Source organism: Artemia franciscana, chromosome 9 (genome assembly GCF_032884065.1).
Source record: "Artemia franciscana chromosome 9, ASM3288406v1, whole genome shotgun sequence".
In the NCBI taxonomy this organism is placed as follows: Eukaryota; Metazoa; Arthropoda; class Branchiopoda; order Anostraca; family Artemiidae; genus Artemia; species Artemia franciscana.
Genome location: NC_088871.1, coordinates 10380058 through 10405425, shown reverse-complemented (window position 1 = coordinate 10405425; position 25368 = coordinate 10380058). Strand labels below are relative to the sequence as shown.

Genomic DNA, 25368 nt, shown 5'->3' with positions numbered 1-25368 from the left:
AACAGCTCTAAGACATGAGGTCCTTCTAAATATCAAATTTTATTAAGATCCGGTCACTCGTTCTTAAGTTAAAAATACCTCAATTTTTCTAATTTTTCCAAATAAACAACCCCCAGCTCCCCCAAAAGAACGGATCCGTACCAATTACGTCAATCTCGTATCTATAACTTATGCTTATTCTTCCCATCAAGTTTCATCCCGATATCTCCACTCTAAGCGTTTTCCAAGATTTCCGGTTTCCAAGATTGCTGTTTTCCTCCTCCGACCCTCTATGTCCCCGGATCCGATTCGAATTGAAAATGGAGCATCTGAGAAATAAGATTCTTCTATATATCAAGTTTCATTGAGATCCGATCACCCATTCGTAAGATACCTCGATTTTCACGTTTTAAAAGAATTCCGGCTTCCCCCTCCAACTTCCTTCAATGTCACCGGATCTGGTCAGGATTTAAAATGAGAGTTTTAAAGCAGAAGATCCTTCTAGATTAAAGATTTCATTAAGATCCAATCACCCGTTCGTAAGTTACAAATACCTCATTTTTTCTAATTTTTCCGAATTACTCCCCCCTCCAACTCCACCAAAGAGAACGGATCCAGTCCGGTTATGTCAGTCACCTATCTTGGACTTGTGCTTTTTCTTTCCACAAAGTTTCATCCTGATCTCTCCGCTTTAAGCGTTTTCCAAGATTTCCGTCCCCCCCCTAAAGACACTGGATCCGGTCGGGATAAAAATAAGAGATCTGAGTTTCGAGGTCCTTCTAAATATGAAATTTCATTAAGATACGATCACTCTTTCGCAAGTTAAAGATACCTCATTTTTCTATTTTTTTAGAATTAACCCCCCCCCCCCGCCAACTCCCCCAAAGAGATCATATCCGTTTCGGTTATGTCGATCCCGTATCTAGGACTTGTGCTTAAATTTCCCACCAGGTTTCATCCCGATCCCTCCACTCTAAGAATTTTCTAAGGTTTTAGGTTCCGCCCCCCCCCAAACTTCTCCTTTACCAGATAAAGTCGAGATTTAATATAAGAGCTCTGAGACATGATATCCTTCCAAACATCAAATTTCATTAAGATCCGATCACTCCTTAGTAAGTTAAAAATACCTCATTTTTCTTTTTTTCAGAATTAACCCTTCCCCCCACTCCTCCAAAGAGAGCGGATCCATCCCAGTTCTGTCAATCACGTATCTAGGACTTGTGATTATTTTTCCCACCAAATTTCATCCCGATCCCTCCACTCTAAGCGTTTTCCAAGATTTTAGGCTCCCCCCTCAATTCCTCCCAATGTCACCGGATCCAGTCGGGATTTAAAATACGATCTCTGATACACGATATCCTTCCAAACTTAAAATTTCATTAAGATCCGATCACTCCTTCGTAAGTGAAAAATACCTCATTTTTCTAATTTGTTAAGAATTAACCCTCCCCCCAACTGCCCCAAAGAGAGCGGGTCCGTTCCGGTTACGTCAATCACGTATCTAGAACCTCTGATTATTTTTCCCACCAAGTTTCATCCCGATCCCTCCACTCTAAGCGTTTTCCAAGATTTTAGGCTCCCCCCTCCAACTCCCCCAGTGCCACCGGATCTGGTCGGGATTTAAAATGAGATCCCTGAGACACAATATCCTTCCAAACATCAAGTTTCATTGAGATCCCATCACCCGTTCGTAAGTTGAAAATACCTCATTTTTCTATTTTTTCGAATTAACTGGCCCCCACTCCTCCCCCCAGATGGTTAAATCAGGAAAACGACTATTTCTAATTTAATCTTGTCCAGTCCCTGATACGCCTGCCAAGTTTCATCGTCCTAGCTTGCCTGGAAGTACCTGAAGTAGCAAAACCGGGACAGACAGACAGGCCGACAGAATTTGCGATCGCTATATGTCACTTGGTTAATACCAAGTGCCGTAAAAAGACAGTACTACACAAAAAAAGAGATTTCATAAAAACAATTATTAGAAGAACCAACCATTACATATATTAGACTTAGATAGCTGCCTTATTCCTTGAGGATCGTCTCTTACTTTTTCAAAGTAGAAAAGCCGTAGGCTTTTTCCCGTTTGTAATCCGAGTTGCAGCGGTAGCTAGCTACCTAGTAACAGACAATCAAGTCCAATACTAAGAAATATAATAACCCATAGCTCCCGAAAATGGAGTCAGATCAAAACAAGAAGTACACTATAAGAACCGCCTCGTCCGAAACCTCAGTATCGGAAATTTACCTTCCCTTGCCTTCAACAACAATGGAAACATATTGACTTGAAAATCAAGAAAAGTGGCTGAAACCTCGATATTCTGCATATACAGCATCTTTTTTTTCTTTATCCCAGATAGCTTGGCACTGGAAAATCGGAAAGAGTTGTTTAATGGCTCATTTTAAAGGAAATTGATTTGGTTAAAAACTTTTTGTAATCAAAAAATCATTTTTAAAATAAAATCTATTTTTTACGAAAAACTTCATTTTTCCGTAAGACTATAGTAGCTTATGTTATTAGCATTAGGAATTTGTCATATATACGTGCTTTTTTAATTAGCAAAATCCAGGTTGCAACTGTAGCTAGCAACCTAGTAAGAGACGATCACGTCCCATAATATGAAATGCAGTAACCCAAAACTCCTAAAAATAGTGTCCGATCGACACAAAAAGTGCACTATTAGTACCGCCTTGCCCGAAACTCCTGTATAGGAGACTTACTGTCTTTTGGCTTGAACAACAAAGAAAATATGTAAGCTTGAAAAACAAGAGAATGGGCTTGAACTAAGATATTCTGCATCGACAGCATTTTTTTTTTCTTTCTTTTTTTTTTTTTTTTTCTCCTCATCCAGGTTGCAGCGGTAGCTAGCAAACTAGTAAGAGACGATCTAGTTCGTTAGTAAAATCTATAATAACCAATTACTTCTAAAAATAGAGTCAGATCAAAACAAGAAGTACATTATTAATACAGTCTTGTCCGAAACCCCTATATAGAAACTTACTGTCTCTTAGCTTGAACAAGAAGGAAAATATATTGGCTTGAAAATCAAGAAAAGTATATCTCTTTTTTTTTTTCTCTCTCTCTCTCTCTCTCTCTCTCTCTCTCTCTCTCTCTTTCTCCTCAGATAGCTTGGCAAAGGAACATCGTAGATAGCTGTTTAATGGCCCGTTTTAAAGGAAATTGATGTGGTTTAAAAGCTTTTGTAATTATCTTTTTTAATATAATAATTTTTTTTACGAAAAACTGCATTTTTCATGTACAAGATTGATCAACGACTTCATAATCGTAGGTTGTAGCCAGGTTGTAATAAAGAACAGACTGTAGCTCACAGTAACTGAAATGTCAATTAAAAGTAGTAGCCTTTGATTTACTGGTAGTAGTATCATCGGTAAACTTTTCTAGGATATGGTGTCATATTTGACATACTTAGCTGCTTGATTCTTTGAGGTTAGTCTCTTACCAAGAAAAAGCCTTAGGCTTTTTCCTGTTTGTAATTTCAATAACAGAAAGAGACAACCAAAGTTACTCTGGTGGAAAATAGAAGATTAAAGAAATGTAAAACCAGTCCAATAGCTAGAAAATTTGACAGCAGTCCAGTCTCGAGCCACCAATTGTGATTGGAGATGAAGTCCCCATCCCCACCCAAATACGTCAAGTCAATCGGAAAAATTTTGTCATAAAATTATTATTATTATATTTTGCTTACATAAAAATATACGTTTGTCAAAGCAATGTGTGAGACGGTTGGATGGGAGATAAAAAAAAAAAAAACGGACTGCCAAAAAACAATAAATGAAAGATCAGTAAGAGATCTAGAAATTGGAGAGCAGTCCAGTACAGATGCACCATTTATGATTAGTTTAAGGATGAACCTCCGTGAATGCTTTCAGTCAATCAAAAAAAAAAGAATGTTCATAAAACTTTATCTGTATTTTTTATATAAAATACCAGTTTATAAAAGTAATTTGTGAGCATCACCTTGCTTTTATTTTACTGAAACCGTATTATTTTCCATTTTGTGTTTTACCACTTTTTGTAATTTCGTAACTTTCTGATTGCATTTTTCAGTTTACTGATGGATTAAATAACATTTAGAGGAAGTAAATACATGCCCGACAAAGGAAGAGCTATGTTATCATTCAAATAACATTGAGAGACCTCAAGTATACGGAAGACATTCAGGACCATTCCCTAAAATCTCAAAATTTAACAACTTCCTCCAGAATTTCCTATGTTCCTAAGAAATCGTCTGCTTTTCATCCTTTTCTGTCCCTCACCTTTCGGGACGAATACGGAATTTATGTTGGGCGAGACAGCCGAAATCTGGGCCCGTGACTGAAATTTTTCACCCCTCCAACCCTAAACTTAGGGTAATTTTCAATCTTCTAAATAGTGACAAATGCCCCTGTAACTTCTGGACCCACTCCTGCCTCATCTCTCCAAAAGTAAGTTCCTACGTACGTGCATTTGCCCAGTTGCTAGGGGAACAACCACGTTGACGCATTTATTCCAATTCAGATAATATCTGAGTAGCCTAACTTATATGACATAAACGATGGCGTTAGCTTTGTCCAAATCATAGTCTGTTATACCGCTAACACTCTAAAATACATTAACATACAGTTTATATTAATTAATTTATATTAATAAATATTATTTTATTAATTGAATATTATAAGGAACATTAATTCATATGCCGGTTTATATTCATTCAGTAAAACCAGCACTGAATACACGTGATCAGTGTAAAGTGAGAAAAGATAATTTTATTGATTTAAATCTACCTTACAGCATAACAGATGAAAATTTCCGCCATGAATCACTGCTTGCCCATGGGGCGTAAAAAAAAAACAAAAAAACAAATAGACAAAAAAAGGAACTGGACAACAAAAGAAGAACAAGAAAAGATCATATTTTTTTGCGGATTATGTGCTAAAGATATCATAAATGCATCAAACAACAAAACATCAATCCTCCAAGAAACCCCCCGGCCCAAAAAAGTAAAAATTCTAGAGGTCAAACTAGAATTAACAAAAAAGCATAACTTTTCTTTAATTTTTTCCGTAGACTGGACCAAGGTACTAGAATTTTTGTTTTTGTTTTTTTTTAAACTTTGTCAAACATTTCGTGGTAACGAACAGTAGAAAGGAGCAACTCGGCTCAATAGCAGACGAAACTCTAAAAAACGGAATTTTGATACTATGAGATACATTGATAGAATCGGATTTTTATGCTGATTTTAAATATATAAGTTTCATCAAATTTAGTCTTATTAACCAAAAGTTACGAGCCTGAGAAAATTTGCCTTATTTTGGAAAATAGGAGGAAACACCCCTAAAAGTCATGGGATCTTAACAAAATCACACCATCGTATTCAGCGTATCAAAGAACCCTATTATAGAAATTTCAAGCTCCTATCTGCAAAAATGTGGAACTTCGTATTATTTGCCAGAAGACCGGTCACGGGTGGGTGTTTATTTGTTTTGTTTTTTTCCAGTGGTCATCGTATCGACCAAGTGGTCCTAGAATGTCATAAGAGTGCTCATTTTAACGAAAATTAAAAATTTTAGTGTCCCTTTTAAGTGATCAAAAAAATCGGAGGGCACCTAGGCCCCCTCCCATGCTCATTTTCCCCCGAAATCAACGGATCAAAATTTTGAGATAGCCATTTTGTTCAGCATAGTCGAAAAACATAAAAACTATGTCTTTGGGGATGACTTTCTCCCAAGAGTCCCTGGAGGAGGGGCTGCAAGTTAAAAACTTTGACCAGTGTTTACATACAGTAATGGCTATTGGGAAGTGTACAGACGTTTTCAGCGGGACTTTTTTGGTTGTGGGGGGGTTGAGGAGAGGAGGTTACATGGGAGGATCTTTCCTTGGAGGAATTTTTCATGGGGGAAGAGAAATTCAATGAAGGGGGCGCAGGATTTTCTAGCATTTTTATAAAAAAAAACAATGAAAAATAAATATGAAAAAATTGTTTCAACTGAAAGTAAGGAGCAGCATTAAAACTTAAAACGAACAGAGATTATTACACATATGAGGGGTTCTTATCCTCCTAAATGCCTCGCTCTTTACGCTAAAGTATTTTCAGTAAATTCAACTATTTATTCTACGGCCTTTCTGATTCAGGGGTCATTCTTAAAAGCGAGGTATTAACGAGGGGACAAAAACCCTCATATACATGATAAAAATATACGAATATAGAAGTTCGTCACGTAAGTTAATTCTTAAAATACGTATATTTTTTACTAATAAAAACGTTCGTTAAAAATTAAAAGTTCTAGTTGCCTTTTTAAGTAACCAAAAAATTGGAGGGCGACTGGGCCTCCTCCTCCACCCCTTTTTTCTCAGAATCGTCTGATCAAATTTAAGAGAAAGCCATTTAGCCAAAAAAAAGAATTAATATGTAAATTTCATTTTAATAGTTTATGTGCGAAGAGCCAAAATTAAACAAGCATTAATTAAAAAATTTTCAGAAATTAAATAAAAAATTGTTTTTTTAACTGAAAGTAAGGAGGGACATTAAAACTTAAAACGAACAGAAATTACTCCGTGTATGATATGGACTGTTCCCTTCTCAACGCCCCGCTCTTTACGCTAAAGTATTTTACTGATTAATAAAATAGAATTGAGAGAAACAGTCAAACTTTAGCGTAAAGAACGGGGCGTTGAGAAGCGAACAGCCTCTTTCATACACGGAGTAATTTCTGTTCGTTTTAAGTTTTAATGTCGCTCCTTACTTTCAGTTAAAAAAACTAGATTTTATTTTATTTAATCTTGAGAAAAAATTAAACTTAAAAGCCATGTATATTAGTTTAAGTGTCTTATAAACAATGCTCTTCCTAACAAAAACAACTTAAATGACTGATGTAGCGAAATCGCTGTGCGGAATCTCCTTTAAACGCTTCAAAACTGGAAGATGTGGATTTTTTAAGGCAGCATAGGCTCAAACTCGTGACCTAGTTTTTTTTTAACTTGATAAAATTGACGAGAATTTATTTATCTCAAATAGATCAGAGTACAGACAGCGGAACAACAATTTTTTTCTTGTTGTTTTGTGTCATCGATTGTCGGTTATCACAAAAAGCGGCATTTAAAAAAAAAGTCTCAATTTTAAATCTTTGTCTGTTATCAGACAAAGTACAATTATTCTTATACAATGATAATATCATAATACATTTGAATTGAGGGGCGTAAATTAATATAGGACAGAGTGGGCAGTTAACCTCTCCAGAGCACAATACGCTCCCCAAACCAAATTTTCCTGCCAGATTTCGCTTTTGCTATCTTGAACAGTTTCATGTATAAGAACATGCTATTATTTGTCACTGTGATTATGCCATTTTCTTTTTTACACAACTTGTTATCCGTATAATGCAAATTGTCAACCACTCAATTCGGCTTAATTATAGCTTCAATTGAATTTTCAATAGTTCATCCCGCTTTGAGCTATTTGTTGGAAATTGAGCTTGCCCCCACTATCATTTTTTAATTCAAGCCAATGTGTGAATACAACTAAATACATTTTAAAAGAAAAAAGTACGAGCTTTTGAATAATACACTGAACTTCCCATACCTCATTTAAATCAAATACTTCAAAAATTTCCTTCATTTTCATATCGTCAACTTCATAAGATACAGCATCTTCATTTCGAAATAAGGACCGACAAAGGACACCAAAGTCCTCCAGTGTCATAAATCCATCCCTAAAATTCCAAAATAAAACTTAACATAAGATTTATAATTCACTATTCTATATAAATATAATTAGGTGTTTCGAGCACATTGTTTAGAACATATAATTTTGACGCTAAAATGTTTCCACAAATGAAAAAAATTTGAGAATACGCCTAGAAAATATGGGGACCTTTTGTCGAAAAAAAAATAAAAAAAAACAAGTCGTTGTGAAATTGGTGAAACAAGTAGTTTATATGTAAAACTACGCAGAGTTTTAATTGACTGCATCGGGCTATGACATTATCAGTATATATATATATATATATATATATATATATATATATATATATATATATATATATATATATATATATATATATATATATATCAATAGTTTCAATAGATTGAAAAACAACAACTTTTCGGAACAGCGAGATTCGAAAAATCAATGTGTTTTCCAGGAAAATTCTGAAATTTCTTACGGAATTCCCTATTTTGGGGGAAATGAAAACCATGACAACCACCAGAGATATCCTTATAATATCCTTATAAACAGCGCAAGGTGAAAATCTTGCACTAACTAATAACCAAACAGGCTCCCGGTATAGTAGGAGGTTGGCAATGCGATAAGCCGCATTTCCGTTTTGCGTTTAACGGATAAATTGTCAATTAAACAGCCAATTGAAGACCCTGTTTTCCTGTACTATATTGAAAAAACACTTCTATCAAATTTTCATCGGTTAAAAATTTCTTCTGGTATTTCCGTAAAAGGCCGAATAGAAATGCGGCCTAATAGTACATGGTCAGGCATATTCGGAAGAATTTATTTTTAGGGGGAAGTAAATGCTTCCTCGAGAGATGGAAATCGTAGAGAAACACGTAATAGAATTTTCGATATGGATGCAGGGGTGTCGGGACCATATTTTCTTGTTTTAATCACTATTTTTCGGAACGGTCTCAAAGCGATGTCCTAGCCTCTACTGCCCGATTTATAGTCGCTAGACCCAATAAATCTATTCTTTTGATTGACATTATCTTCCCCCGTTATTTTTGATTGAGAACTTTTTGATTATATAACCTGAAATATTGTTTATTGCTTTGTATATCTACTTGTTATATTTGTCTATAATTTACTAGTGTTTATTGACAGTCACCTGTTTTTTTTCTAATTCTTTTTCTTTCTTTTACTGGCAATCCCTAATGACTTGGTTTTCATTTTTTTTTTTTTTTTTTTTTTTTAGTGAATATTGTAGTCATTACAGTTCATCGTTTGCTGTGTGATAATTATAATGAAATGGTAAACATTGTTGCTAAGGGTTTGAAATAAACAAATTAGCCATAATGTCTGAAGCTTGATCTCTCATCAATGTAGAAGAAAGATAATATATTTCCCCCACTTCTAAGCTAAGCGTCATATTAGAAATAGTCGTTTCCCCGATTTAACCATCTGAGGGGGAGTGGGGGGACGGTTAATTTGGAAAAATTCAGCATAATAAACTTTTTTGGAGTGAAATGAAACTTTTTTTTTTAGAGAAAACTGTATTTACCAATGCTATGTTAAATAGTTCCGCGTGCAACAATAAACAATATTCTTTATTCATATGGCCTTGTAAACTAGGCACAGGGCGTTCTTATAGGCGTTATAATTCTTACTGTCAAGGCGAAAGAGAAAGGACCATGCATGATCGTGGAATAAAATCCAAGCCAAAACAAACAAAAAAGGAATTAAACAACTTGATTATGGGGTAATTATTACCCCATATTCTTGTCTAATAACCGTTTCAACTTTCAGACATAATTTGCATTATCAAACAGTTCGGGGTAACGAACTGTAAGTAAGGGGCGGCGCGTCTAAATAGTAAGCGAAAGTCTAAGAAACTGAATTTTGATATGAATAGATACATCAAAAGAATTGGTTTGTTATGCTGATTCCATATATATAAGTTTCATGAAATTTAGTGTTACACATCAAAAACTACGAGCCTGAGAAAATTTGCCTGTCTCAAACAGTTCGTGGTAACGAACTGTAGTAAGGAGCGACCCGGCTCAACAGTAAACGAAACTCTAAAAAACGGAATTTTGGTACTAATAGATACATCAAAAGAATCGAATTTTTATGTTGATTTTAAATATATAAGTTTCATCAAATTTAGTCTTACTCATCAAAAGTTGCAAGCCTGGGAAAATTTGCCTTGTTTTGGAAAATAGGGGGAAATACCCCCTAAAAGTCATAGGATCTTAACGGCTGTTCTTAAGGGGCTGTTCCCTCCTCAACGTCCCGCTCTTTACGCTAAAGTTATTTAATGTTTTATAAAATAGAATTGAGAGAAAGAGTCAAACTTTAGCGTAAAGAGTGGGGCATTGAGGAGGGAACAGCCTCTTTCATACACGGAGTAATTTCTGTTCTTTTAAAGTTTTAATGTCGCTCCTTACTTTCAGTTAAAAAAATTGTTTTTCTTTATTTAACTTTCCCAAAAGGAAGGAAACACCTTTAAAAGTTAAATAATCTTAATGAAATTCTCACCATCTGATTTAGCGTATCAGAGAACCTTATTTCAGAGGTTTCAACCTGCTATCTGCAAAAATGTGGAATTTTCTATTTTTTGCCGGAAGACTTAAACCGAACATAAATTATTGCGTATATGAGGGGTTGCCCCTCCTCAACACCTCATTCTTTATGTAAAACTTTTTATTACTTTGAAAAATCTTGTTATTATTCCAATTAAACGAACCTTGTGTTTCAAGAGTCTTTGTTAAAGAATTGGGACAAAATTAAAACTTTTGCATAAAGAGCGAGGTGTTGGGGAGGGGGCAACCCCCTTCATATACATAATAATTTCTATTCATTTTAAGTTTTAATGTTGCTCCTTACTTTCAGTTGAAAAAAAACTTGTTTATTTAATTGCTGATCGTTTTTTTAAATAATGCCAGAAAATCTGGCCCCATCTCCACGGAGAAATCTCCACGCGTAAAATTGAGACTGAAAAGAGAAAGCAAGAGATATAAAAAGAATTTTGTATACGAATTCTGGCAAATTTCACCAGTATAAAATTTCTCCTGACAAGATCACCCCCTGTAAAATTCCCTCCTCATGGATTCCCACCGTGGAAAAAAACCACCAAAACTTCGCCCCCCCCCCATCCGACATTGTGTGCATACTTCCTAATAACAAATACCATTCGTAAACAATAGGCAAATTTTATAACTAAAAAACGTTTCCCCTGGGACTTTGGGGCGGGTTAATTTTATATACAAAGGCATAGTAATTGGGCGTTTCAACTATAATGAACAAAATGGCTATATGAAATTGTTAACTGGAAGATTTTGGGAGAAAGGGGCGAGGAAGGGGGCCTAGTTGCCCTCCAATATTTTTGATCACTTAAAAAGAGCACTAGAAATTTTCATTTCCGTTAGAATGAGCCCTTTCTTGATATTCTAGGACCACTGGGTCTATACGATCACCCCTGGAAAAAAAAAACATGAACACGCATCCGTGATCTTTCAAAAATACAAAATTCGACACTTTTCATATAGGAGGTTTTTCTTGAAACCTCTACAGTAAGGTTGTCTGACACGCTGGTCTGATGGTTTGATTTTCATTAAGATTCTATGACTTCGAGTGTTTCTCCCTTCTGTCAAAAATAAGGCAACTTTTCTCAGGCTCGTAAACTTTAATTGGTTGCATAATAGCGTTTCTTTTATGCTTTTCACAGTGCCCAATTACCCTTTATGTTATTTTACTCATACAGGAGGCAGCGGCGTAATTTCGACAAAACCGTGGGGGGGGGGAGTTGGAGCCAATTTCCCAAAATCAAATGAAAATGACTGTGAAAAATGAAAATTGGTTCATATAGTACCATAAGGACAAATATATACGAAAGAAAACTGGCCTGTTTCTCTGGGTACTTGAAATATGCAGACTTATGTTAATTTTGACAAGATTTTTGCGGAAACTAAACTACAACAGGGGGAGCAAGCTGAGGCCTGCAGGGAGGCAAACTGAGGCCTGGAGGGGGCAGTTGCTTCCATCTCCCTACCCCAAAGAAATTACGCCCCTGACAATAGGGAATACAGAAGCGGAACAAATTTTGATGTTTTTGCGCTCAACGGAAGCAAAGTATTGTACGAAAAAAAAGTAATAAACAGGTAAAGTTTGGAAGTAATTGGGCATTTGGGAGTGGTCGAAAAACGGCACAAAATTTTTACAAATTTAGGAGAAAAAAAACTTTTACTATTACAGAATAAATAAAACCGAAAACGAACAGAAATTTAAAAAAAGTCATAGCAAACAAACATACAGGTACCATGTAAATGGATAAAAAAAAAGCGACAAGGAAGTCGGTGAGCTAAGGAACAGGAGTTAACGATTTCAGAGTGGCCAGCCATCCTGTTCTATCGCACACCCTTCCTTCCCCAGAATTATCCAGGTACCCATTTAGAAGGTGGGTGGCTCTGGCTGAGCTTACAGAGTCACGCCACTAACTCGTTCCAAACCAAACAACCAGCGACATCAGGACTCGAGCTCCGGCCTACAGGACAAAGGATATCATATCTAGCGTGCTAACCGCTCGGCTAGGACGGCCGCATTTAGCTTTAAAACACCATTATTTCGCCATTTCAAAATTTAGCTCCAGATCTCTTCTGTTATTTGTCAACTTTGTTGGTTTTATATAAATTGTATAACTAATTTTAACTTCTTTCCAAGCAATAGCAAGTACTTTATGAAAGTTAGTGGGGGAACGGTACTTGTGTATTATTCAGAACACACTCAATAAGTGAAGTTAGGTTGTTTCGTGAAACAAACTGCGATGCAGGTACATTTTAATTTAAATATTTTATATATAGAGGTGGTTAGGTTAGGTTAAGTTAGGTATTTGATATAATGCACCCCCCCTCCCCCAATGTGCAAATATATAGGCCAAATTTTTCATAAAGCTAATGAAATAAAACAAAATATGATGAAAATATAATACTTTATTAGGAAAATAGTAAAAATTACAACTTAGAATTACGTGCCCAGAACGCAGAAATGTCGTTAAGAATCGTGTTAAAAGGAGGTCTTCCTTCTGCCTTTACTGCCGCCACTATCTTCTATCACTATGCGTAGCAAACTAAATTGAGTTTTGTCTTTATGGCTATGAAACCGGATTTTCTCAGCAAAATTCTTGAGTGTGTTCTGAATTGAATTGAATCAGTTGAATAATGAAAAAGTACCAAATATTTAATTAAACCTGCATCGTAGTTTGTTTCACGAAAGAACCTAACTTCACTTATTGAGTGCGTTCTGAATAATACACAAGTACCAGGAAAACTTTACTGACAAGGAATCTCAGAAAAAGAAGGAGGAGGATACAAAGGAACCTAAAAAGGAAGAGAAGAAAGATAACAAAGAAGAAAAGAAGGAAGGGGCTAGCACTAAGCTATAAATTGTGATTTATAGCTATAAAATGCGATATAAATTGTGATTTGGTCTGGCTGAGGAAAAGGAGTTATCGATTTCAGGGCAAGTGAAGTCTACACAGTCAGGCGGATTACTAGTGGGCAGCTACGAAGAAACGTCTCTGAATAAAAATACAGAAGACAATCATAATAGTGCAACATAAAGAAATTACTTTATTTTGTTGATAAAAACGGACATTTTCCACTATATATTTAAATCAGATGGCAATGAACTATTAGTATTTGGAACATTCTTATTATATTTGTATTGCGGTTATATACGTTTTATCGTTTAGACATAACAAGACAGAAGTTTCTATGTCACAAACAGAAAGTCTTTTTTTGCTTACAAGTTAACTACATGAGAGTGTGTTTGTATAAACCTTAAAAACTGTAAACAAGATATCAAATACTTGAATAGAGTATTGACATATTGATTGATTTAGGTTTTGACAGTCTGGAACAAACATATATTTCAAAATAAATCTATGATGTCTGTTAATGTTGTTATCACAACGGAAACGTTTACCTTCATACAAGTCATGTAGGCAGGCACGTTCGCAAGATTTTTTTTTCTGGCGTTGGGGGAGGCAATAATAAAACGAATTTTATTTGACAATTTGAGAATAAAGTGCCCCAAAACTCATAATATTTTAAGATTACAGGGGGGGAGACCTGGAGGCCCATTCTCTGTATACGTCCCTGTAACCAACACAGGCAATTATATAGCTAGACGGGTAAAAACAAATATTATCATTCAACAATGTGAGCCATTCCTTTATTAAAAGTTGCAGTTAGCCCTCCCCCATGGTACTTCCAGGCTGAAGGCCATTAAACGGAGAACAGTACCACCACTTTGGACTTTAGTGTCTAGTGCCGCATTCTTTCGTCTTTTACCACGTTAACCATCCTTAATGACATGGCTGCACTCAAATCAAAGGGCCAATCTGAAAATTTTTCCTAAAATAAGTTTATTAGGAGCATTAAGACTTCCTGCTAGGTGAATAGATGTTTCAGAGAGTGTACCTCTATTTTTTATCATAATCAGAATTATATTCGTCAAAATTAGGGGGCACGAAATTAGAAGCACGGAATTAGGAGCCCTCTAGTGAGCCTTTGAGTGTTGAGCACATGTTGGCTACGGAAATTCAAATGACGCTATTGGAAAGTCTTGTCAAAGGGGTATTTTAACCCACCCGATTAAAAAAAAGTGCACGAAATAGATTCATTTAATTGGATGTCCTATATTTTATATGGATTAAGAAAACTAGGACTTCCTAATTTTTGCCAAAACTGTAAAGCTCATAAATAATTGGAATTCTTAGCTTTTGACATAAAAAAAATAATTGCCTGAATTGAATTATCAAAACCAGAAAATCAGGGAATAGTTCATTTCTTCCTGTACAAACGTTCGGAACTAAATAAAGCGTTGTTCTAATTGGCTTTGGTGGAGCTTAATACACCAATATGTCCGTTTTTTGGCATATTAACGATCCCACTGAAAATGCTACGTAAAAGTTTTCATCCAAAACGCAATTAAACTAATTAAACTCAATTTTCGACATTCAACTTTCAAAAATGATATTTTTTTTTAACCTGTGCACGGAGACGGAGAAAAAATTTGTTATATGTGTATTGCTAGACCTCTTCGTGTACCCCTGACTAGCTGACACAGCCTGCAAAATCCCCGTAGCTGCATTAAAAAAGTAAAACTAAGGATAAGTATTAAAAATGTTGATCTTTACTTTCATTCTATTTTTTTTTTTTTTGAAGCTTAATATGGTTTAACAAGGTTTGCGATTTGAGCTACATAAGCCTGAGCTTTTATTTTAAATAACTCAAATACAGATGAAACCTAATTATCCAGAATCCGAATAAAAATTATATGAGATTTCCAAGTTTTTTTGGGATCGACAATACTTAGAATATTGATATTTGTCAATAAACCATGAGATCGGATTTTCAATTGTGGATTTTCAGAAAAATCCCGAGGTCTCGTGATAAACCGACAGGTAATACGGAGGAACTGTTTCAACGTACTTTTCTACTGTTAGGTATTGCTCTCTAGTTCTCTAATAATATACGTCGCTCTATATTCAAGTAAGTCTTGGTTAATAAGACTATTGAAGAGGAAAAAGAATCTTAGTGTTCAGAAATAAATACCTCCATCGAACTCACAGTTTAGATACCAATGCAGTTATGAAAACTCGATCTATTTTTGGAACACAGTGCGCGGTAGCGATGCTAGCGGCTGAATACAGGAAACTGACAGTCTGAATCTAAAAGTCGGAGCAATTCACAGCTTAGATACCAATATTGCGTTCCCGCCTATGGTGTTGTTGTACGATCTAGGCGTCGGAACAGGGCTTGGAGGAGGCGCCAAGTTCAGAGCTCTGTACCAAAAGCTTCTCATGGGCAAGATAGGAGTTTTCATTACTGTATTGGTATAGAAGCTGTGATCGAACTGAAGAGTTAACCAGTGCCGAAAGAGTATCTAATGAGGAAACCCATGAAATTCACTCCTGCTCCAACGCCCTTACAGAATGGATGAAGGTTCTACACACTGCTCTGGTGATATTTGGCAAATGTCAGCCAACTAGCTATCGGAAGTCCCCTTTGGGATTCATTGTAATGGAGGGATCCCCTGGAGGGATTCATTGTAAGAGACTCCAAGGCAAACCATATAAGAGTGACTAATAATATCTAGACCTATAGCCTCCCGCAAGTACTTCATCGACTGCCAAATTGACCGCAATATCACCACCATATTCATTAAAATTTTAGAAGAAAATAAGCGTCAACACAGTCACAGAAGCCGAACCGGCCTTAGTCAAATAAAATATCGTAATGCAGAATGTTTTCATTCGTATAACAACGTGGCATATTTTATACATTGGAGTTTACTGAATCGTGATAACAATCTATTTCCGTCATTTTATCGTTAGAACTTGTTCCATGTTTATGCATCATAAATACAAGATGTCTATTATTGCTTAATGACATGGGCTAATATTTACTTAAAGTATGTTTGCCAAACTTTCTACATTTTTCCTTTTTGTGTTTGGCAAATTTATCTTCCAACAAGTTTTTTTCTTTCTTTTTACGTGAGTTAGAAAACTGACCAATTATTTACAGAAAAGCATACTATTAAATACAGAATGAAAAAAGGAAGTACAAGATACGTTTACCTGAAGGTGAACAAATTTCTGGTAAATATATAACCTACAGTAAACAGTCGAGCTTTCCTGAACGACAGACTGTTTTGAAACATAATGGACCCATGATAAATTTTAGAGAAAGACAAGCTTTCAAAGAGTTGATCCAAGCACATACAGAGAGCGGAGGTCTGATTTTCTTAAAAAAAAAAAATTCAAGAATTTTACGATTTGACCCATAATTTTCTATCTTTATCACAGAAGTTTCAAGTTTTTTTTAGATTGGAGTTAAAATCAGCTAAAATTTCAAGGCAAATTAAAATTTCTGCAGCTGAAAATGAGCTAAAACATATGACACCGAACAACTTAAAAGGTACAGCTTTCCTTTGAAGGAAATGTCATAGTGTTAACTGGAGAGGGGGGGTATTTGTCCTCCAGACAATTTTTTCCATCCCCCAGATTTCAAAATACCCTTTTTTGGTATTGTCACTGAAATTACTTTTTTTTCGTTTTTTAATGAAAAAAATGGCTAGCCTAAATATTGAAACCTGTATTTTTGTCTCCCCCCTCTATATCTCCTTAAACTAATTTCACTGGGTGTGGTTGTCTTTGAAAATTAACAGATTGTCAACGTTTGATTTTTTACGGTCGAAAGATAAGATTTGTTCATAATGCCATTAAAAACCATTTAAAAAAATAAGGATTAAAAAATTAAAATAGCTATTTTTATCTATACATTTTCTTATTATTTAGTTTCATTTTTAAGATATTTAATTTTTTCATTATATACTTGGCCTATGTTTTTTATTATATAGCAATTATATAGCCATTCTTTTAAAATCAAATAGTTCGTGGTAACGAACTGTAGTAAGGAGTGACTCGGCTCAATAGTAACCGAAACTCTAAAAAATGGAATTTTGATACCAATAGTTACATCAAAAGAATCGCATTTTAATGCTGATTTTAAATATATAAGTTTCATCAAAATTAGTTTTACCCATCAAAAGTTACGAGCCTGAGAAAATTTGCCTCATTTTCGAAAATAGGGGGAAACACCCCCTAAAGGTCATACAATCTTAACGAAAATCACACCATCAGATTCAGCGAAAAGCTGAATCTGTTTGCTGTTTTAAAAAATTGTTTTAAAAATGTATTAATAATGTTAACTAAGAGTTAAGAGAAAGAGTCAAACTTTAGCGTAAAGAGCGGGGCGTTGATGAGGATGCAGCCCCTTTCATATACGAAGTAATTTCTGTTCGTTTTAAGTTTTAACGTCGCTCTTTACTTTCCGTTATAAAAGAGTGTTTTTTTTATTTAATTCAAGATATAAAGGCGATTGTATGAAAACATAGAGTGTAAAAAAAACTCTAACAAAGGCTCGTTTTAATCATTTTTGCTTAAGAACCAGAAATTGATTTTCTTTAACATCTCTGGAGGCTTTAGAGCCCATGAGTTACCCAAAAGGTTATATCCAGGGGTGGTTAGGAGGTTCGAGCCTCCCAGAAACATTTGTCCAACTCGTAAAAACGCAACAAAAATACATATAATTTTTTTTATGCGTTAAAAAAAAAATTGTAGTTGTAAAACCTACCTCCGAAAAAAAATCCTCCGAACAGAAATCATGTATTTGGCCCTGCCCACGGGAAAAACCCATAGTAACAAATCGAAACTTTTACGTTAATTCAATAACACAACTTTTTCAGCTTGTACTTCCGATTAGTCATAACCACTAACGTTTCAGTTCTAGAAATAATTGATTTAGTTAGTAAAACTGACGTAATAATAAAATAAAAACAGCAAAGTATTTAAAAAATCAATGTAGAATTAACACAATATAGCCTATTAACACAAATATATTAACGCAAACATAATTTATGCCTTTAGAATTAACATAATGAAGTAGCATCAATATAATAAATTAATACGAAAAAAAAAATGTTGCTGGTGTAGTTAGTACTGACTTAACGTAAAAAAATGTGGCGGTGAATTAACGGCAAAGTTCCAATAAATGTACAATCAGCAACTGACACAGAAGTCAATTACTCCTGCTTTGTCATTTTAATAGCTCATTGATTGTACGTTTGTTAATTTGGGTTCTAGCCTGAGTAACCAAACTGCTTCCCTTCTTAAAAATTGGTTTGGTATAAATATTTCCCCTTTCCAACGCTGGCTACACCTTCTTGTGATCCGGGTGAAATAATCGTTTATTTATTCTTTTTCTCCCTACGGCCGTGTAAACGGGCCATATTCTTTTGTTTTCAAAATTTACTACTTTAATTTTGTCATGGTAGACCAGTTCGGTTTTAGAACTTTTACTTTGACAAAAAAAGAGTGTCACGCGGCGCTTTTAAATGACCGCAGCCAATAATATTGCGTTGATTCGGCATAAAGTACTTCAACAAATGATACTTGTCTGTTAAATGGAATATGCCCAATAAGTGAAGTTAGGTTTATGCTAATAAATATACCGAAACATGATAGTATTATACTTCAGAAACAAAATTATGGAAACTACGACAAAGAATTGTGGAAAGCAGGCCGCGCAGAACGTATTATGTTAAGTACCTTACCAAACCTAATCTAACCCCTAACCACCTCTATATATTAAATATTTAATAAAAATATACATACGTGGTAGTTTTCTCACTGATGATAAGCAAATAATAACCGATCCAGGAAGGGAAGCCGGTTTCTGTCAGATCTTACACAGCGTAATTCTTGAGTGTGTTCCGTTTAACAGACAAGTACCTAACACATTTTTAGACTTAGGTCATAATTATTTTTTTTTTGGAGGAACAATTCACTTCATTGTAATTTTCGTGCTTATAATATTTATGTGCTAAGAAAATATATCACCCTCAAAGTTCCTTTAGTCCTATAGAGATGATTTTCTTGTTTTTTAGGCTTCATTGGACTTCTTGGAAACGGGTAAAGAGCAAAGCCTTGAATAGATCAGGACGGAGAAGTAGCGGGAGCAGCTGTTTTATTCTTAGGAGGCTAATGGGGGTGGAGAGGCGACACTTTGTGAAAGGCAAAAAAAACAGGCAAATTATGTAGAAAAACTAAGAAACTATAGAAAAAATTCTAAATTATGAAGGTAACCCTCCCCCCAGCATTTTTGTGTATACTGTTTTGTCTTTGGAAGATCTTTACGGCTAATTAAGGGTAATAAGCCTAAAAATCAAGAATATACTTTATGGGGCCGTAACAATAGTATTAATATATATACATATATATATATATATATATATATATATATATATATATATATATATATATATATATATATATATATATATATATATATATATATATATATATATATATATATATATATATATATATATATATCATTTGTAGTAGGCTAAACATAATTAATATGATAAATACGAAATGAAATTACGCTTTTAGCCATGCGTCACATTTACCGAGTCTAGAAGGCGGACCGCATTTTCAAGAAGCCTCAAACTGTTCCAAGATTTTGAAGTCAGGGATTCCACGTGTCGCAAACTTGGCTATTCAACCAAATACAACGAACCATATAGTTGTTACTCCGGCTAGCTTATACAGTTAATGCAACTTTGAAACAAGGCAGCCAAATTTCGTTGCGAGTACTGATTTTATTCACAATGTGATTAAAGAAGAAAAAAGGTGTAAATTGCAGAAAATCCCGAAATGCTTCTGATAGAAATTTTAAGATGGCCATTTGTTGTCGTAGAAACTTCGAAAAAGGCTCACTTGACTGGAAACTAAAAGGGCTACTGCACTTTTCAATAGTCGATAGTGATTGGAGGGCAAATAATCCCCCTGCCACGTCCACCATTCTCTCAAACATATCCAATCAAAATTTTGAGATAACCATTTTGTTCCAAGTATGAAAGGTCCGGAAATTATGTCTTTGAGGATGAAAACCCCCCTCGGAGCTCTCAGGGCAAGGGTTGTAAGTTATTAGCCTGGGGGCATATAAGGTAAATAAAGAAAGAGTGATCATATAGACATCGGAGGGGGCTCAATAAACTGGTAATCAGAAGCTCTAGTGCCCTTTTTAAGATTCAGAGTGATCGGAGGGTGAATAACCCCCACACTTCGCATTTTCCCGAAATGCAAATCAAATTTTGAGATGGGCATTTGTTGCCGTAGAAACTTCAGAAGAGATCACTCAATTGAAAATTGAAAGGGCTAGTGCACTATGTAATAGTCTAAAGTGACCTGAGGGCAACTACCCCCCCCCCCCCCTCACCCGCCCACCATTTCCCCAAACACATCCAATCAAAATTTTGAAATATCCATTTTGTTAAACATAATTCAGAGGTACAGAAATTCTATCTTTGAGGATGACAACCCTCCCAGAGCCCTCAGGGCAAGGGTTGTAAGTTATGCCCTGGGGCATATAAGGCTTATATGGAAAGGGTGATCGTATAAACTTCGGAGGAAGCTCATTGGATTGGTAATCAGAAGATGTAGTATCCTTTTTAAGATTGAGAGTAATCGAAAGGTGGATACCCCTCCCCCAAACCTCGTATTTCCCAAAATGAATCTTATAGGCATTTTGAGATGACCATTTGTTGTCGTAGAAACTTCAAAAACAGAGGACAGAGAGGGCAACTAATCTCCCTCTCACGCCAACCATTTCCCCAAACACAACCAATCAAAATTTTGAGATAGTCATGCTGTTCAATGCAATCGAAAGGTCCGGAAATTATGTCTGAAGATGACAATCTCCCCCCCCCCACAGCCCTCAGGGCAAGGCTTGTAAGTTATGCCCTGGGGGAATATAAGGTATATATAGAAAAGGGTGATCGTATAAACATCGCAGGGGACTCATTGAATTGGTAATTAGAAGTTCTAAAGCCCTTTTTAAATTTCAGAGCACCTAGAGGGTGGGTAACGCCCCCCCTCAAAAAAAAGAGACACACACACACAGCTCCTATTTCCCGAAATGCATCTGATGGATTTTTGAGATGGTCATTTGATGTCGTGAAAACTTCGAAAAAGGTTCATTCGATTGCAAATTGAATGGACCAGTCCCCTTTTTATTGGTCAAAAGTGATTGGAGGGCAACAAGCCCCCCCCCCAAGCTCATCAATTCCTAAAATACGTCTAATCAAAAATTTTAGGTAGCCATTTTGTTCAGCGTAGTTGAAATTTCTGGAAATTATGTCTTTGACAACCCCCTTACCTTCTCAAGACCACAACATAATTTGTACTTTACTGGAATTTTTTAATGTTTCCACTTTGTTTGAACTTGTTTAAAATGTTTTACTAGATATATGAAGGGGAAAGTCCTCCCCCTTGTACTCCAATTACAGCGCGAGTGTCCTGTTTAAGAGTAACAAGAGATTGGAGAGCAAGCAGCCCATTTAACAAATTTAAATAAATAAAAAGACTGTAAGTTTATCCAGGTTGTCAAAGAGCAAAGATAGAATATCTTGGGAATGATATTAAGTTATATTTTTCTGGTCAACACCAGAAGCTATAAAATTAAATTAAAAATTATACTGTTTGTGTCAGGATTAAAAATTGTTGAAAAACTTTTCCAATATACAAATAGCAACCCATACTATGGATTTTTATAGCAAATTAAAGAAAAAAAAACAAGTTTTTTAAATGAAAGTAAGGAGCAACATTAAAACTTAAAACGAACAGAAATTACTCCGTATATGAAAGGGGCTTTTCCTCCTCAACGCCTCGCTCTTTACGCTAAAGTGTGACTCTTTGTCTTAACTCTATTTTTAATACAGTAAGAAACTTTAGCGTAAAGAGCGGCTGTTGAGGAGGAAAAGCCCCTTTCATATACGGAGTAATTTCTGTTCTTTTTAAGTTTTAATGATGCTCCTTACTTTCATTTAAAAAAAACTTGTTTTTTTCCTCTTTAATTTCTGGACGTTTTTGAATTAATGCATGTTTTGATCTTGGCTCTCCGCACATAAATAATTAAAACGAAATTTGCATATTAATTAATTACAATTAATCGGATGATTTTGAGAAAAAAGGAGCGAGGGAGGAGGCCTAGATGCCCTCCAAGTTTTTGATTACTTAAAAAAGCAACTAGAACTTTTAATTTTTTACAAACGTTTTCATTGGTGAAAAGTATACGTAACTTACGAATTAACTTACGTAACGAACTTCTATATTCGTATGTTTTTATTGCGTATATGAGGGGGTTCAAACTTTGTCGCTCTTTACAGTCAAGCTTAGGTTTTGTCCCAATTCCTTAAGAATGACCTCTGAATCACAAAGGCCGTAAAATAAATGGTTGAAATTACTAAAAATAATTTAGCGTAAAGAGTGAGGTATAGCGAGAAGGTAAACCCCTCATATGCGTAATAATTTTTCCGTTAAGTTTTAATGCTGCTCCTTACTTTCAGTACAAAAAAAAATTTTCATATTTATTTTTTCATTGATTTTCAAAAAATACTAGAAAATCCTGCGCCCTTTCATTGAAATTCTCTTCCCCCATGAGAAGTTTCTCCATGGAAATATCCTCCCACGTAAACCCCCCAACTCTCCCCCCTAAACCAAAAAAATCCCCCTGAAAACGTCTGTACACTTCCTAGTAACCATTACAATATGTAAACATACGTCAAAGTTTGCAACTTGCAGCCCCTCCCACGGGGACTGCGGGGGAGTAAGTCGTCCCTAATGACATACTTATTAGGTTTTTCGACTATGGTGAATAAAATGGCTATCTTAGAATTTTTGAGAAAAATGAGCGTGGGAGGGGGCCTAGGTGCCCTCCAATTGTTTTGGTCACTTAAAAAGGGCACTAGAACTTTTAATTTCCATTAGAATGAGCCCCTCTCGCGACATTCTAGGATTACTCAGTCGATACGATCACCCATGGGAAAAAAAACAAACAAAAAAAAACAAATTAATAAACACGCATCCGTAATCTGTCTTCTGGCAAAAAATGCGAAATTCCACATTTTTGTAGATAGGAGCTTGAAACTTCTTCAATAAGGTTCTCTGTTACGCTGAATTTGATGGTGTGATTTTCGTTAAGACTGTATGACTTTTAAGGGGTGTTTCCCCCTATTTTTCAGGCTCGTAACTTTTGATGGGCATTACTGATCTTGATGAAACTTATATATTTAAAATCAGCATTAAAATGCGATTCTTTTGATGTAACTATTGGTATCAAAATTCCATTTTTTAGAGTTTCGGTTACTATTGAGCCGGGTCGCTCCTTAATACAGTTCGTTACCACGAACTGTTTGAAAAAACTGAAAAGATAAACAATATTATTTTGTCCATGAAAATGACCACAAATTATTTTGAAATTTATGAAAATTAATTTATCGATCAAAAACGAACAGAAATTAATTTAAAAAATTTCCCACAAGACAAGTTTTTCAAAGAAAAGTAAAGAGCTTCTTAAGCCAAGAATGAGCAAAAATTAAGTTAAATGATCTTCCAAGCGTAAAACTACCACACATCAAAATCAACAAATAAATGAAACTCAACACGAACAGAAACTACAATAAACAGCCGATTCCAACTCAAACGAGTAAAAATTAACATGAGTAGGGCTGATAACCCCCATGCTTTCTCAAGACCAAAATACAATTTGTGCTTTACGGAAAACAAAATATGTTTGAAATGTTTTCACCTTTCTTACTTAAAATCAAAAACTTAAATTATCAAAATTAATTATCGATAAATTATCAAAAACTTAAGGAACGAATGTCAGTATAGGTCAATTAAACTGACAATCCACGGTCATTTGTTTGTTGTTGTTTTTTTTTTTTTTTTTTTTTTTTTTTTTTTTTTTTTTTTGGAGTAGAGCGCAAATTGTGTTCTTGTCTTGAGAAGGCATGGGGGTTATCATGCATACTCATGCTAATTTTTGATTGTTTTGAGTTTGACTCGGCTTTTTATTGTAATTTCTGTTCGTTTTGAGTTTCATTTATTTGTTGATAGTGATTTGTGGCATTGGCTTAATGGAGCTCTTTAATTTTCTTTGGAAAACTTATCTGGGAAAAAGTTTTCTAAATTAATTCTGAATAAAAAGTGCCCAGAAATCTGGAAAAATTACGATTTGTAGAACTGTGCGTTGAGCCCCCCCCCCTATATATTTCTTTGAGTCAAGGGTTAGTAGTATGCACACGACTAAAGGGCTCTCAGATCAAAGGATATTTTTCAAAGGATATTTCTCATGGGGGGAGGGGCAGTGGTGCAAACTCACAAAATTTTGGATCTTGTGATCTAAAATCCCCAAAACGTTATTTTTTTAAATCTAGGGGGAGAAAAACTAGGGAGCACACACCCAACTACCGCCCTCCAACTGATGCCACCGGAGGCAAATAATAAAAAAAAGGTTTCATTTACAATTTGAATAAGAAGTGACCAGGAATTCAGAAACTTTTTTAATTGTTTGGGAGGGGGGCTGAACCCTCGCTGGAACACATCGAAAACGAGCCATACCATAGTAACACCTGCTCCAAAAAAAGCCAAGATTTTTTTAATGCGGTATATTTCCTGGAATTTGACGTGGAACTAGCAATACAAAAGCGGAAATTTGAACTGGCAATATTGGAAAAGCTAAAAATTTGGTTTTTAAACCAAAAATTTGGTTTTTAAACCAAAAATTTGGTTTGAAAAAGACTTAAAAGAAACTGAAAAAGACTTGGTTTGAAAAAAAGCTTGAAAATACCTGAAAAAGACTTGGTTTGAAAAAGATGGCATCAAAAGACTTTTTTATCTTTAATAGGATTTATCGGACAAGTTGAGCATTAGCTATTTCAAGCATTGACCCTTTGTAACTACAAAAAAATGTTGCCTCGTCCACCACTGTCACTGCACTGTAATTTGGGCTTCACTCTCTTCGAAGTGATGAATTTTGCGGGCAGCAGCTTTTTTAAAAAGACTTTTGACCTTGAATATGAAGATGTAGCTAAAAACGTCCGGGGGACAGTGGAAGTAACACAAAAGAGACAATTTATGAAAATGTAGAGGGGACAAGGATTTTGGTCGACTTTCTTATCAGAATACTCAAAATGTTTTTTTTCTTGGGTGCATTTTGGTTGTGGGGGGTGGAGTAGCTGAGGCCCCTACATAAAACCTCACCTGAATTACTCCAGTAAATCGTTTTCCAGATATTTTCTATATAGAGGTGTA

At 35.2% G+C, this 25368-nt stretch overlaps 1 protein-coding gene across 1 annotated transcript in view; it reads right to left on the bottom strand.

The window, feature by feature from the left end:
* LOC136030985 (nicotinamidase-like) overlaps positions 1–25368 on the bottom strand; it is a 94333-nt gene that overhangs the window by 59269 nt on the left and 9696 nt on the right. Inside the window, exon 2 of the mRNA XM_065710141.1 lies at positions 7557–7686. Coding sequence (XP_065566213.1) covers positions 7557–7686 — 130 coding nt within the window. The remainder of the gene's footprint in view (positions 1–7556; positions 7687–25368) is intronic.